The sequence below is a fragment of the Diachasma alloeum genome, unplaced genomic scaffold (genome assembly GCF_001412515.2).
Source record: "Diachasma alloeum isolate Michigan unplaced genomic scaffold, Dall2.0 Dall_scaffold_00201, whole genome shotgun sequence".
Classification (NCBI taxonomy): Eukaryota; Metazoa; Arthropoda; class Insecta; order Hymenoptera; family Braconidae; genus Diachasma; species Diachasma alloeum.
The window spans coordinates 969,493-985,593 of NW_021680366.1; the positions used below are offsets into that span (position 1 = coordinate 969,493).

The following is a 16,101-nucleotide window of genomic DNA, read 5'->3' on the forward strand; positions in this document are numbered from 1 at the left end:
TTTCGCCAAAATCGAATTTTTTAGCTGGGTGAACGTTGATTCCAACTATTTAAGCGACGGGCTATTCAGAACTCTCGAAAGTATGTGGAAAAAGTGGAAACTGAAAAAAAAATTTTTCACCGGCGGCCACAGGGTCAGATTTTCGGTTGTTACTTGGAACAAGGGTCAGATTTGTTAACACTTTCATTTTTTATTTGGACAATGCATGCAAGCGGAGGGGCAAGAGTGGCTAGAATAGATTCGGCAACCTTCTCCGCTTGCTGGGTAAAAATGTCAAGCCTCCGCATACATGCATCTCCCCTCCACCCTCCCGTGAAATGTCGATTTTCGATATTAAAAAAAAAACAATAATTGCATTTTTTATTTCAATAACGCATGAGTAAACAGCGATATGAACGCAGATTTAATATAGGCCCATAGAATTACGGGGACCGGCAAGGATTTGGAAAGTCTGAATCCAAGTCCTGCTTACACCTAACAAGTGCTGAAATGGGACATAACCAGAGGTAGAATGGTCTCGGAAGCACTTGGGAAGAGGCTTCCCAAGACCTATCCAGTTCTGAACGGAAAGACCTAAGTAGAATTTGTCAGGTCCAATTATTCGACTCGGGATCTCTCGTCTGGTCTCATCAACATTCATTTGTTAATGGTAATAAATGTTGACCTTTAAGGAAAAATAATGATGTTGGAAACTGATGTTTCACTGGGCCAAGTGTATGGCAACCCCGACGAAACCGTCCCAATTATGGCACATCCACCAGCCACCACAAGTGATTTATCATTGGCAGATTTTTTGGACCAAACTCTAGAAACTCCCACCAGCGGTATCAAATTGGACTTCAAAACCATTGAGGCATTCAAAGCGAGTCTTCCAATTCTGAAAGAGTATCGTGAAAAAGTTCGTAGAAATAATATTGCTGTTGACACACCTCAGAGCTATTACGATTTTTCTATTTGAATAAACTTCATTAGAATTGAATGAATGGGCTCATTCTCAAATCTCAAAAACGAGTTTATTAATTTCGCAAAAAAATTGTTGATAATTCACCAGAAAATTCTATTCAATTTCATCTAAGAGGAAAAAATTGAAAATTCATGTCAAGGAATTCCTACAGCAAATATCTCCATATAGAAAAATTAATTTCTATTGATTTTTTCTATGAATGGTTATAGTTCATGTTGGACTTTTTCCAAAGAAAGAAAATGCGCCGTATACCTCCGGAATTCAATAGAATCAGGCAAAAACCAATAGAATTTTCAATAGAAATTCAATAGAAATCCAATACATTTTTTAACGAATTCACTATATGTTTCGATGAAATTTCCATTCAAATGTGAGTACGTTCTACTTTTTGACTGATTTTAATCACTCAGATGGTGGTACCGGTGATGCTCAATGCTGATATTCTACCGGGACCATTTTCGGAAGACGATAAACCAGTAGATGCAGATGAATTTCTGCAGGAGGCCAAGGAAAACTTTCCGGAGAGCACACTCTCAGTCGGATGGACAACAAAGTTGTTATCATTTATTTAGAATCATAATTTATAATTTGTTATTGCAAGAAAAACATGCATTTTTTTTCATGTAGATCATGTTTTTCATTTTGGATCACGTACACTGTTGAAAATTTTCGTCTGAATTTTCCGTGCCAAATTTCGGAAATTTTTATGGTGTTCAAATTCCACTGAAATTTCAGGAAATCTTGTCATTAAAAAATCTCTATCATTGAAATATTGTATTGATTTTCTGTTCAAATTATCTAGAAATCAATAGAATACTTGATTTTTCACTTCAATTCAGTAACGAAGCGGTGAAATGGTTTAAGTTGGCTTAGCTCTCAGCTCAGTTTTTGAGGAATAGCTCTGAATCCAAGGATGATAGCGACATTTTCGACATTACCTTTTTCGTAGTCTTCAATTTGGTCTACAAAAATGGTTTTAACAAAAATTTCTCTATCTGCCTTAGATTCCGAGATATTCACTGAAGCCTGACCAATAGTCAAAATCGACTTAAATCGTTTTACCGCTTCGCTACCGAATTATTCGGTGAAAATTCAGAAAAGTCAGGAAAATTCAGGGGAAAATTGAAAATTCATGTCATTTTATTCCTGAATATTCATGTTCCACTGAAAATCCATGAATTTCCGTGAATTCTACTTAAAACTTGAAATTTCGTAACCATTTTTTCCCTAAATTCGCTTCAATGTCACACTCTCGAGATTTACTGTAATATCTTCCATGAAATTTCAAAAAAATTCTAACAGCGTAATTCATATTAATGAACCAAAAAACTAATCAACAGGTATGGAATCACCTCACTGCAGTTCACAGGGAGTTACACGGAAGAACACATCCAAAACATGATAGATACATTAGAAAGAAACAAGATCACTCAGCCGATCACGTACCCCGTGAGAGCAGCTCTGGCAGCGGATGATATAGCCGTTATAAAAGACCTCATGAAGAGAACTAAGGATTATCAACCAACTCTCACGATTTGGTCGCCAATCGGGGACTTGGTGGACCGTGAGGAGTTATCAAAATTGATCAAAGACATTGGGGTTGACAAAACTTATGTGGATGTGCCGAAAATCATCAGGAGGGGTTTGACACTCGGTTCCCCTCCATCACGATTCTCATTCTTGAATACATTTATATCGTTCTTCAATGGCATTGCTGGGATACTTCCGTTCTAATTTCACCTGAAATTTGAATTTTATAATTTTCAATATTTTTGAGCGCATTTTTTTGTGCATTCGATATGACGTTCCGCACAATCAACTGTATAGAACTTAAAATTATTCAATTCTTTTTGTTGAATAAAAAATGAATGTTATCGAAAAATTAAAATTTCATGATATTTCATGCCTAGAATTTTTTTACATAAAAAAGGAATTGAAAAAAATTTGAGGAAATTTCTCATCAACTATTTGTGGTATTTTAAAGAAGCGGTGTGACTCCCCCTTAATTTGAAATCAATAATTTCAGATCAATTGAAGTCACGTAAATCGCGATGACTAAAGTTAACAGAAAAGAGGTGGGGCGAAACGGTTCTTTTTTAAATGGAAAAAATTTGCTGTTCATTAAAGAATACTATTTAGATGCAACAATCACTGGGGAGACACACGGTTCAACTTTTTCGTCTAAATTTTCATTTACACATTCACATTTGTTGTAGCTCTCAGTCGGCTCTACAAAAAAGATTATAACAAAAATTTTGCTATCTCCCTTAGATTCCGAGATATTAATTGAAAACTGGTCAATAGTCAAAACTGACTTATACCGTTTTACCACTGCGCTGCTGATTTAGATTTTTCTGTGTAAATTGATCCCTGTGTGATTGACAATTTCAGAAGTGAGTAGTCGCTCCATTCGGAAGCAAATAAAAATTATGAATGCGAGGTCTCCCGATCAATGACACTGTATACGCAACAGTACTCGACATTCCAGGAATGAAGGAGTCACTGATATACCTACACTGGATCTGATAAAGACCTGATTGTGCTTCGTTAGTTGGCACTTAGACACACCACAGTGAAATCACTGAAGCAGCACCTACTGAAAATTTTATCACACTGACACAATCATCATGACGACTGCTCATTGAATGTATGTTCTTTCCCCCCGTAATAATTTGATACTTGCTTCATTAAAAATACTTAATTTATCATCCATATACTGTCCCCCTGTTGGGAGAGATGAATAAAGATTGGTACTGATGGAGGCTAGGTAGTTGAATGAGCCAGTGGAATGTCATAAAAATTTCAATCATCATCGTTAATTTATTATGCAACTCTCGGTGTGTTGAGTGGCAGCTAGGAGGGAGCTTTCGCCGGTTGATGTGCATAATATGTGCGTGAAAGATATCTCGCCAAATGATGCTTGACAGGTGAGTGGATTTATTTTTCATGAAAATTTCTGGACGATGATTTCAATGAGGCATCAGGGATGAGAAAATTGAACAGAAAAATCTGGAGCTTTTTCCAGGAAATTCCGATGAATTTCTGTTGGAACTCATAAAAATTCTGTGACTCAAACATTTTCAAACATTTTGAAATATCCAAATTGCTCATAATAGAGCTTTTATTCAAACTTGAACACAATTCTTATTCATTTTTTTATCCTTCATTTGGGTTAAATAAATCACTCATTTAGCTCTGACCTAAAATGTATGCAGAATGAATTAATAATTCAGTAGCGACGTGGCCAAACGGTTCAAGTCGATTTTGGCTATTGTCCAGTTTTCAATGAATAGGGTAAACTGCCCAGTAGATGGACGCCTAAGAAAACCGCCCAGTAGATGGACGTTTGTTTTTTAGCAAAAGAAAAAAAAAATTGATCGAAAAAAAATCGTCACTCAGTGGTTAAGAATCACGACAGTTGGTGAAAATTCAAAGCAACAATTCACATTTCAGTGTTTTTTTGCGTAATTTCCTATCCAAAAGTAGCTCGTCCATCTACAGGGCAGTGTCCATCTACTGGGTAGCTTACCCTATCTCGAAATCTAAGGAAGATAGCAAAATTTTTTTTATAACCTTTTTAGTAGCACTCAATTCGCTCTACAAAAAAGGTTTTATAGAACTCTGAAACCAGAGTTCAAAACCCAAGTTTATAACAGAGATGTCAGGCAAGATGTGAATGTTTGAGGCCCGAGTGCAAGAGCGGGTCGCGAAATGGCGTGCAAATGATTCTAAGGATGATTTTCCAACCACACGGAGAGAAATATTCAATAAAAATTACGTATCTTTTCCGTAATTCCGGAGCGAAATGTGGTTATAGGAAATTTTACGGAACTATCACGGAATTTTTCCGGAGCGTTCCGTAATTTTTATCAGAATCTCCTGTGAAAAATTACGATATTGTCACTTAAATTTTCTGAGTCCATTCCGTAATAGACGAGTGAAGGGGAGGGGAGACTCCTAGACCCCACTGGACAATGTTCTCACAACTCTGGTTCTATTCTCAATTTCATCGATCCTCAATGCACGAAAAATCTCACTCCAATATCCCACGGCCTTAAAAAATTATAGTAGTCTCCCTTCAAACTAAATTAAAAATTCATCGCCATAGAAATGCCATTCACAGGTAAATTACCAAAATGTCTTGACTATAATGGGACGAAGGCAATTTCCCACTTGTTTCTTGGCCCCCTCACCAAAGCCCAGGGACGTCTGAAAAAATCGCGTTAATTCGTTTCAAATGCGTCACATGTTTGAGTGCACAAACTCCAAAGATGACATAAGTCTCCTCCTCTCGCATCTTCTTTTCCCCCCAAACCCTGTTATTAAATCCCTCCTCCACTCAACGTTACTTTTTTGGCAAGATTAAATGGTTAAACATAATGAGTGAGTTGCCCAGTGGACATCCGGAGAGACATACAGTGCATGTTTATTTACTTTGAGCCTCCATGCCGCAGGCTAAAGCCGGCAAAAACCATCTGCGACACACGGAGTTTCCGTGGGTTAAACCAGTTTTGCGAAACAAGTGGTATATAACACTGGGTGTTGTAGAATCCCGAGCGATCGTATCTCTTTTTCGGCTGGTTTTGCAGAATTCCTTTTTCTCCTTCTTCATTTCAATCGTGAGTCGAATCGTTGAATGAAACCGAACGATGCTTGACTGAATGAATCGAAGTGGTTTCCTCTCAGTCAACTGGAATCAATGAGCAATTTGTCAAGTGTACATACAAAATTAGCACACCTGTTTCCCATCAATTTATCTCGAGTGATTTATTCCCATTCGAGGAAGATAATCGCGGAGGGAGGTGGAATGGCTGATTTTGGAATTTTTGTTTTTTTTATTTAACTGAGATTTTTTTAAAACCTTTTTTAAATTTGATTCCGGATTGAGACTATTTGATTTTATCGACAAACAATGAGTTTCCACGCACGAAAAAATTTGATAGAACAACCTACAGCCATCAGACACGAACAAATAATTATTTTTAGGGGAGGGTAGGGTAAAACGGACACTTTTGACTTTTTTTGAAATATTTATGACGTATTGAATTGTTCATGAAGTGGAATAATTTTATTTTTCAATTGGAAAACAATGATTCCTCTTTGTGATGAGCTTAGACTGAGCTCAATTGATAAATCTGTTTCTGAGTTATGAATATTTTTAAAAAAGTCAAAAGTGTCCATTTTACCCTATTCAAATTCATGGAGATTTCTGGGTTAGTTTTCCACTATTGAGATAGTAGAAAGTTTTTGTATTCTCCAAATTCACAAGTGTATTCATACCATTTCAAGCCGACGTCTGGTATCATCATAAATTTTAATTCAAGTTAAATTTTGAATAAATCGATTGTTACTATTACTCATCAATTTTTTAATTACTAAATTTATCATCAATCGAATATTCAAAGCTCGAATTATTTTCTCGATTAATAAATGAGTTCGGAAGATTGACGATTATTTGGCTGATCGAAAATAGTTTTATGACATTTATAAATATTTACTCAATAGTCAATTGACAATTTCATATTGTCAGTTATTTAGTTCATAGTCAATTTCAAAAATTTAAATTAACAATTATTATATTATTGTTTAAATTTCAATGAACATAAGTAAACCTTAATTATTGTAAGGCGCAACTTCTCGTAATATTACTAAAACAATGGTTGATGCCGATCCATGAAAACTTATCGAATTTGTTATACAATTCTATTGGATTTCTATTGAACTTTCGATTCGTTTTGGCCGATTCTATTGAAAGACTCAATAGAAATTAACGAGGAAGATAATCACAGAGGGAAATGGAATGAGTGATTTGGAATTTTTTCTTTTTTCAAAATTTGATTTTGAGGATTGAGACTTTATTTGATTTTATCGACCAACAATGAGTTTCCACGCACGAAAAAAATTGATAGAAAAACGTACAGACATCGACATAATCATAAATTTTAATTAACGTTAAATTTTGAATAAATGAATTGTTAAGATTACTCATCAATTTTTTAATTATCAAATTTATCATCAATTGAATATTCAAATTCCGAATTATTTACTCAATAGTGAATTGACAATTCCATGTTGTCAGTTCCGTAGTTCATAGTCAATTGACAATTTAAATTGTCAATTATTATATAATTTTTTTAATTTCAATGAAGATGAGTAAACCTTAATTACCGTAAGGTGCAATATCTCACAATATTATTAAAATAATGAATGCGTTGGACAATTCTATTGAAATGTTCAATAAAAAATATTCGACAGAAAAAGTCAATAGAATTCGATTTTTCAAAATAACTTATTCTATTGAGATATTTTCCATAGAATTTCCTCGGCTCAAATTTTTCTAGTTTTTGTCATTGCATTTTTATTTTCTTTTCATCACGAAAATCAGCCAAAAAACAGAAAATTAAGCCGAGAAAATTTTGTAGAAAATATCTTAATAGAATTAGTTATACAGAAAAATCGAATTCTATTGAATTTACTTGTAAACGAAAGAGGCACCGTTCAGCCACTCGCTGAACGTAACATGACTGTCAAAAAAAATTGGCAAAAATGATTGGCAGATGGATTTGCATTTTACACTTCTGAAAATTCCGTCTCACTCGTACCAAAATATACCATTTCAGACTTTTTGGATCAAACTGGGTCGATATAACACAAAAAATCCAAAACTTAAATTTGAACGATTACAAAGCTTCCATTTGGAAGGAAAAAATCATTAAAAACTTCGAAAATATGGAAAACTTATTGTAACTATTTTTAAAGCAGAGGATGGTGATAGCGGAGGGGCCAATCTGCTGCTTATGTAAATGAGTCTTTACAAATACTCGTTGAGGTAGCCCAAGAGCTACTAACGGCTCCCTCTGACCGCAGTCCATCGATTTGCGCATTTCTATAATCACATTTCACCACAATGACACCACAGGAAATAGCCTTGAAGACGTCCGCACGATCATTCATGTTTCATTTCGTTTTCTGAATGAATGAATGACAATGATGTCAAGTGGATATTCGTAGAATTTGCATTGCAACACAAGTGGATGTAATTTCTCAATATTCTTGGAACTCTTCTCGAAGAATACATTTTCTATATGTCAAAAAATAGGACATACACTCCGGAATATATATAAAATGACAAGTTGGCTCATGGTTCTACACGAAAAGTTGGATATGATTTCATACGCAAGATTCATATATTAATAGTTCACTCAAGTCGATGTGAATTAAAGTGGTGTCCACAGGAATAGGATGAGAGGAGACACGCTCGAAAAAATTTAATAGAAAAATCAAGAGAATTTCATTTTTGTACTGAACTCTTTCCATTGAGACGATTTTTATAGAAATTCGTCGACATGAATTTTCCAAGTTTTTTTTACTCAATTTTTCCTTTCATTTTATTCAAAAAATCCAACAAAAAAACGTTGAAATTTTCAGCTGAATTCAATTTCTCATCAATTTTCATCCCAAAAACTTTTTTTTCTGTAGAATTTCCTGGGCTCAAATTTTCTGAATTTTTCGTTTCATTTCTTCAGTGAAAGGAGAAGGAAAATAGAATGGAAGAAACTTAGAGAAATCATGTCCAGGAATTCCGATAGATAATGTCTCAATAAAAAAAAGTTGAATACAAACCTGAAATTTTATCGATTTTTTCTGTAAAACAGATCGTATTGGAGATTTTCTATGAAATAAAACGCGCAGTTAAACTAGTCGATAGAATCGGCCAAAAGCTAATATAGAATAGAATTTTCAAAAGAAGTTCAATAGAAATCCAGTAGAATGTTCTATCAAACTCGCTAGATTTTTCTATGAAATTCGGTCATGAGTGGAATATCGAAAATGTCTGTCAAAATTTATAAAGTTGTATTTCTAGGACCATTACTCAATCACAAATTCCGCGGAGAATTCCATCCACATCCATCAGCGCATCATCAATTAATCCACCTTTGAATGACCGCCACAACCTCATCAATTCTCATCCCTTTTTTTATACAGAAACTTCCCGATTCTGATTTTCTACGTTTTTTGTGCGATTTGAAAGTTCAATAGAAAGAGAAGAAAAATCATATCGAGTAATTTCTACAAAAAATATCTCAATAGAAAACGTATAGAAAGTTGAAATTCTACTGAATTTTTCTATAAAAGAGTTTCTATTGGATGTTTTCTCTGAAAAAAATGCGAATTAAAACTAGGCAACTATTTAAAAAAATCGGCCAAAAACTAATAGAATTTTCTATAGAATTCACTAGGTTTTTCAATGAACTTTTTTGAAGAGAAAAATATTAAAAAAGAAATACTAAAAATTCGTGCGTGAGCACACACGAAAAAATTTGATAGAAAAATCTAACGAATTCGCTAAACAATTCTATTGAACTTTCTATTAGTTTTTGGGCGTTTCAAATTTTTTTTTATAACAACAACTTATTCTATTGAGATATTTTCTATAGAATTTTCTCGATCTAAATTTTCTAAAATTTTTTTGTTCCATTTTTCTCTTCCTTTCATCAAGGAAATCAAATAAAAAACAAAAAATTTGAGCCGAGGAAATTCTATAGAAAATATCGCAACAGAATTAGTTCGATAGAAAAATCGAATTCGCAAAGTTTTTCTATGAATTTTGTTCGTACGTGAAACACTAAAAATTCAGCCAAACTTCATAAGCAGTGTAATCCTAGGGCCATTACTCAATCCCAAATTCTCCGAACAATTCCACCCAGTCATCACCACAGAATAAATTAATGCACCCTAGAGTGACCGCAAAAACCCCATCAATTCCCATCCCAAAAACCTCATCTCCCCATGAATGAACTCCCCGGAGCCGAAAAACCCCCAACCCAGTTCGCAAGAACCCCCCAAAGACCCGCTTCAAAAAATGAAAAAAATCCCACTGTTGCACCGTACATCCTCTTTTTCTTGACAACCGCGCTGTTGTAAAGTGGCGGGGATGATGGCTCGTCTGATGCACGCATGCGCTTTCAGTTTTGCGTTCTCCTCACCGGTGAGTCGACGCAGACTCAGTCGCCCGCGACATTCGGTACGCGATACGATTGGGTGCCCCACACCGGTAAAACTCCTCCATAAACCTGCAAAAAAAATCCCTCCTCACGAGTCGTAAAACCAACAAGACCCCATCAAAAAAATCACCGAGACTCGTTAACTTTCCCACGGCCCCTCCCCTCTGCCGCCGTCGAATCTCACCGCCGAAAGCAAATTTTCGCAATTTGTTTTTGAACCGCATCCAAAAAAAAAAAATCTCTGATATACCGCGTCTCGTTACAACTTTGTGCAATCCCATCCATTAAAATAGTGTCCGACATGTGCAGTATCTGAGTGTCTAAAAAGTGTCTAAAAATACTCCCCGAACCCGCAGTAAAAAATGACACCCCCCTGATCAGGCCCCAGACCGGTGACCCCCTAAACCCCCCTGAAATGCGAAGACCCAAGTGAACCCCCGTCCGCTATAATGTAACCACCTGCCTCCCCCTGCCCCTAAAATCGAAATGAATAGCGTTCTCCAAATTGCGCTTGTGATACTGCTGACGATAGCCGGATCGTTGTTGCTGACAGAGGCAAGGTATCACGGTGAGGAAAGTACAGCGACTAAACACCGGCACCGGCATCACCGCCAGGAATTCCCTCATCCCCGTCCAACAATGCAAAAGCACTTGACGACCCCCGAACCGGAGGACAACGACGATGCCTTCCAGACGTACGAGGACGCCGAGAAGAAGCGACAGCATCCAACGAAGCGATTGCCGGAGGAAGATGATGATGATGACGACGAGGATGACGATGAATACGACTACGAGAGCTTAGATTCCGCGGAGAAGACCCCCCCGATTCATCACCGAAGGTACCAAACCGATGAGTTCACCACAGACCGTAGGAATCACCGACTTGTTGCCCCTCGGGGTCATAGGACACGCCCGGATACAAGATTATACCACACGAGTGATTATCCCTCGAGGACTCGTGATCACGTATCTCCAGCAGTGCCCAACGATACGAAGGACGATTATGAGGATTACGAGTACGTTAAACCATTATCCCGTGGGCATTATCGCCACCATACTCATCATCCCCACCACCATCAGCGTCACTATCCCCGTAACAATGAGGTTTACATCCCGAGGTGGAGAAATTCTTGGATTGATGACGGCAAAGTTGACTTGGATAACGCAAAACAGTGGTCTAGGAGGAAGTACAGGCACAGGGAGAGGGATGATGACATGCTTGGCGATGATGCTGATGACAGGACCAAAAAGAGTAGTATCTTTGGGAGGGACGAGAGAAAGTCGAGGAGCAATGATCTGCGGAGGGAGAGCTCCGGGAAGCAGGAAGAGAACGAGGATATCTGGAAGGAATTGGGGGACTACGACGATGTTGATGTCGAGGATGAGGAGTTTGACGGGATTAATGACGATTACTTTGAGGATATCAGTGAGGAGAGGGAGAAGCCGCCGTACAGGACTTATGACGAGATCATTAAGAGGCTCACTGCTGGGGAGGACAATGATGACAGTGAAATTGGGGTTAAAAGGGATTACAGAAACACTGGGAAGGGGATTGAGAAGTTTTTGATGAAGGATGCTTTTGGGAATTTGAAGTTCAATGGGACCAAGATCTCGAAGAATCTGAGGGCGGTGAAGAGGAATCACGGGGGAGTGAGGAGTCTTGATTCTGATTACCTTGATGACTATGGGAATAATGAGAAGGGGGAGAGGAGGAATGAGGGGGAGGCAGATGCGGCGGGGAAGGAGGCCGGTAGACACGTGGTAAGTTGAGGGGTTTGGGGGATTGTGGGGGGCTTTTTGGTCGATGCGTTTGCGATTCAAGGGGCGACACCGTGGCCTCTTGTGATTGTCGTGCCGGTGACCCGGCAGACGACGAGGTCAAGTGATTCAGGGCTAGATTGCACAGACGCTTCGGGTTTATCAATAGGAGAGGGGATTGATGGAATTTTTCATCCGAGATCTTTCCACTTTCAGGCGCGACTAAATTTAGTAGCTAAAAATTCTATGGGATTTCTATCGAATTTCTATGGAAATCTGGATTAGTTTTCGCGGGATTATTTTTTTTTAAGAATTCCGCAGATTGACTGCGCGTTTTTTCATAGAAAATGACCAATAGAAATTATTTTATGGAGACAATCAGTGGAATTTCATCTTTAGAACTTTTTCGGAACGTTTTGTATAGAAATTCCTCAATATGAATTTTCTAATTTTTTTCACTAAATTTTTCTTCAAATTTCATTTGAAAAATTGAACAAAAAAAATGAAAATTTGGAGCCGAGAAACTTCTATAGAAAATATTTCAATACAATAAGTTGTATAGAAAAATCTAATTCGATAAAATATATTCTATTAAACACTATTATATTTTAAAAAAACGCAGATGAGTTGCAAAATTTGACAATAGAATCGGTAAAAAATTGATAGAAAGTTCATTAGAAATCCAACAGAATTTTCTAGCGAGTGCGCTAGGTCTTCATGTGCAATTTCGTGGTAATAATTGTGAAGGGTTCTGACAAGTATTTATTTACTCTCTGATTGTTAACTGAGATGATTACCTTTGGTTCAATTATTTCAATGCACTTTGTGTGTTCGAAACGTTGGCAATTATAGAAGGGAATTTGGTTTCTCTTGATTCTTTCCGTTTTTCGTTTGATTCAAATTACTGTTGATGACCGTTAATGGCTGGGGAGAAGGAGTTTTTTAATGAGTTCGCTAGGTTTTTCAGTGAAACTTCTTCATATAGGTGGATTGAATAAATGTTATCAATTTTTACACTACTGTTGAAAAAAATTGAAACTTCATAGACGGTTTAGTAGTAATTTTCAAAAACAAAAAAAATGAAATTTCAAATTTTACTGAAATTTCTTTTGAATTCCAGCTTTTTGCGCAGTAAAAAGACAAAAAGTTCTCAATTGACTTGAATTTTCGATGAAAAAAATCTTCGAATTTTCTCCAGCGGTATTTTTCTTACGTTTTCATTTGAGAATGCAAATACAAATACCAGAAAAATCGCAGAAACAACTGACTGAAATATGTAAACGAGATATATAAATACCTAAAAGACTGTAAACTACAGATTTAGATAATTTAACGCAAAATAAGTCAATGTAAGATACTGCAGTAGATGGATTGCATCACTTTAAAACAAAAAAAGACAAAAATACTTTGAAAACTTGAGTCTAGGAATTTCTACAGAAAATATCTCAATAGAATAAGTCGTTTAGAAAAATCAAATTCTATTGAATTTCTCACAAAATATTTTCCATTGAAAAGAAAACAACGCACTGACAAGCTGTGTAATTTTTCAATAGAATTGGCCAAAAACAACTAGAAATTCAATAGAATTTTCTATTTAATTCGCTAGGTTTTTTCTCTGAATTTTTTTCTCACGTGTTTTTTTTCACATGTTGTGCGAAAGGGGGGGGAGGGAGTAAGTAAGGGGTGGAGGGAATTTTTTATGAGGAATTTTGAATTTTTTTTCGTGAATATCTCAAGATCAGAATTTAGGAGGCATTAGGAAAATAAAAAAATTACGGACATAAGAGGAAATTAGAAGCTTCACGGAAATTCTGCTTTCTATTTTTGATGCTGAGATATTTCGCAGATAAGTTCAGGCACTTAGTCGATTAATTTCGGGAACATCAGAGAGAGATTGAGTGCTACAGAGTGATAATGATTGTTTTCATATAAATTCAAGAGTTGGCTGATAAAACGAGATGAGTCACTTTTACTTGAAGATATGTTCCTGGGGAATATCTTGAAATCCACAAAGAAGAGATAATTTTTCACTGACATTTCACTTCATTTCTTATAAGAATGAAACCTTGAACTTTGCTCGGTAATTACATCTCAAACTGTAATTCAATTTTATTCCTTGAGATTATTTGAAAATCACAATCCCCGATTTATTCTTGGAAAAGTCTGCTTTGACGTTCGTTATTCTAAGAAAAAATGCTGCAACATTTGCAGATTTCCTCCGCATGTTTGAAAGAAAAAATTGTATCTGACACGTACGAAGATAGCGAACCAATTTCAAATAAATAAGGTCTTACAGTGAATATCAATTATTTCTTCTTGAAATACATTTATTTGAATCAAATAAAACAGTCCTCGGCGTCAAGTCACATATATTCGCCACAAAAATGGAAAAGTTATATTTTTTTTAGCCTAATATAATTGACTTGGAACAACGTATGATCGTGTTAATTGAGATAACAACGTATTTAGTCATGAGAATAATTTTGATTTTTGAGTAAACCAACGAACTTCTGGAGTTAGCAAACTTTTGGCTATAAAGAATTCAAATACTCTCATTATTGCGATAAATGAAAGGAACTTCAATTCTAGAGAAGTTCGATTTCTCCCAATCAAATATATCTCAAGAAGAGATAACTGGCATTTACTATAAAATCATATTTATTTGAAAATTATCAATCAAATGATAGTCGATTCAAACAAAATTCTCTGGATAAAATTAATTTTTTTTGTCAGTATGCAGTAACACCGCGGAATTTCCCAATAGAATCGGCGAAAAATTAATAGAATTTTCAACAGACATTCAATACAATTTTGTATCGAATTTGCTAGTTCTTTCTATGAAATTTGTTCGTGCCCTCTGATGACTCCTTGAGAACATCCGCTTTGAGATTTATGATTCCAAGAAAAAAAATCCCGCATTCGCAAATTTCGTCCGCAGGCTCAGAAGAAAAAAAATTATATGACGCGTGATACTTTTCCCTACAGCCGGATTAAACTGGTTCATTCTTCATTCATATCCAAATTTCGGGAATTTTTGGAATCCTCGGAGCGACCATTTCGGTCACGAATTGGGTACGTGATGCCACAAACATATCAGGGATATTAAAATCGCTCCCGACCCTTTCAGATTCCAATGTACAACATTCTGTAATTTCAACTTGTTTCTTACAAAGGTCAGACACGATTTGAAACAGTATCTCTGCTTTGTTCTCGCACCGATAAATTATTAAATACATATCAAGAATTCTCGTCGTGGGTGTGTGGTGGCCACTGGCATGTCACATTAAATTCAAAAACCCGTAAATATCCATTAACATCCGAGAACCGGTAGAATATTAATACCCTCATTAAAATTAATCTCGGCGACATTGCAAACGTCGCGGCTGTGTCTGATGGCAATTTACATACAAACGATGGTTTGAAAAAATGAATAAAACGAAAGATTTGAAGGATGTCTTCTCCCTTGAAGGAAATATGACAAATAGTCCTGCAAAATTGTGCGATTTTATGTTGCACTCATAATGAAAGAATATTCCCGCTGAAAAACACTGCCTGGCGATCGATTATTATTTGTTTCTTATTGTTTTGGAGTGATGTAACTCATATAGTGAGTTTTTTTACACTCACTCGCATTTAGTGTGATATTTTCTTTTTTTTTTTTCTTTTTTTTTTTATTCTTTCCTACTACCATTACGGTTTTATGGGCTTCCCATTCGTCTGCCTTGCCTCTCCCACTTCTCTCTTCTGATTTCTTTCTGCGTTACCATGGACCGTCTTACTCTTAACTGTACCCCATTCGGGCTACGACTGCAAGGGAAACCATGGAAAACCCCAGTCGTACAGCCCGCCGATTGTGCAGAGCCCTAATGTGCCCTTCTGTCACACTGACTAGAGGGGCACATTAGGCCACTGCACCGTGCCTATCTTCCGAAATTTTTGGGCGAGGGTGTTCCCAAAGAGGATCTCAGGTCTATCCTCGTTGGGTGTTCCTAAGCGGTCACCCATACTAGCCGCGCTAAACGCAGCTGGACTCGGATGTCCGCCGGAGCAACACCTAACGCACCCAACCATTACGGTCGGATTTAGTGTGATATATTATATTGTCCTGTTTATCTTAATTGATTTATATGCGCAGTTGACAATCTTTCAAGTATTCACATATTTCCTTAAGGGTGCCAAGTGAATTTGGCGATGACCTTGACAATTGACATTCACCAACAAAGTTATAATTTTTCTAATTAATAGTATTAGACAGATGGTGAACATCGGTGACAATTTTAAAATTTTAGAACTTATGGATATCGAGAAATTAAATAAACAAAATCAGTCTTATACACGGCCTCTTATGGAGTTTTGATTAAATTGAACGTTTCA

At 36.4% G+C, this 16,101-nt stretch overlaps 2 protein-coding genes across 2 annotated transcripts in view; both read left to right on the forward strand.

Moving 5' to 3' along the window:
- Window positions 1–2,785, forward strand: part of LOC107035845 (protein FAM151A) — a 6,460-nt gene extending 3,675 nt beyond the window's left edge. Inside the window, exons 3-5 of the mRNA XM_015253444.1 lie at window positions 672–898; window positions 1,375–1,517; window positions 2,305–2,785. Of these exons, the coding sequence (XP_015108930.1) occupies window positions 672–898; window positions 1,375–1,517; window positions 2,305–2,698 (764 nt within the window). The 3' untranslated portion in view covers window positions 2,699–2,785. The remainder of the gene's footprint in view (window positions 1–671; window positions 899–1,374; window positions 1,518–2,304) is intronic.
- A 7,201-nt stretch (window positions 2,786–9,986) lies between these two features.
- Window positions 9,987–16,101, forward strand: part of LOC107035825 (sarcoplasmic reticulum histidine-rich calcium-binding protein) — a 52,859-nt gene continuing 46,744 nt past the window's right edge. Inside the window, exon 1 of the mRNA XM_015253419.1 lies at window positions 9,987–11,730. Coding sequence (XP_015108905.1) covers window positions 10,456–11,730 — 1,275 coding nt within the window. The 5' untranslated portion in view covers window positions 9,987–10,455. The remainder of the gene's footprint in view (window positions 11,731–16,101) is intronic.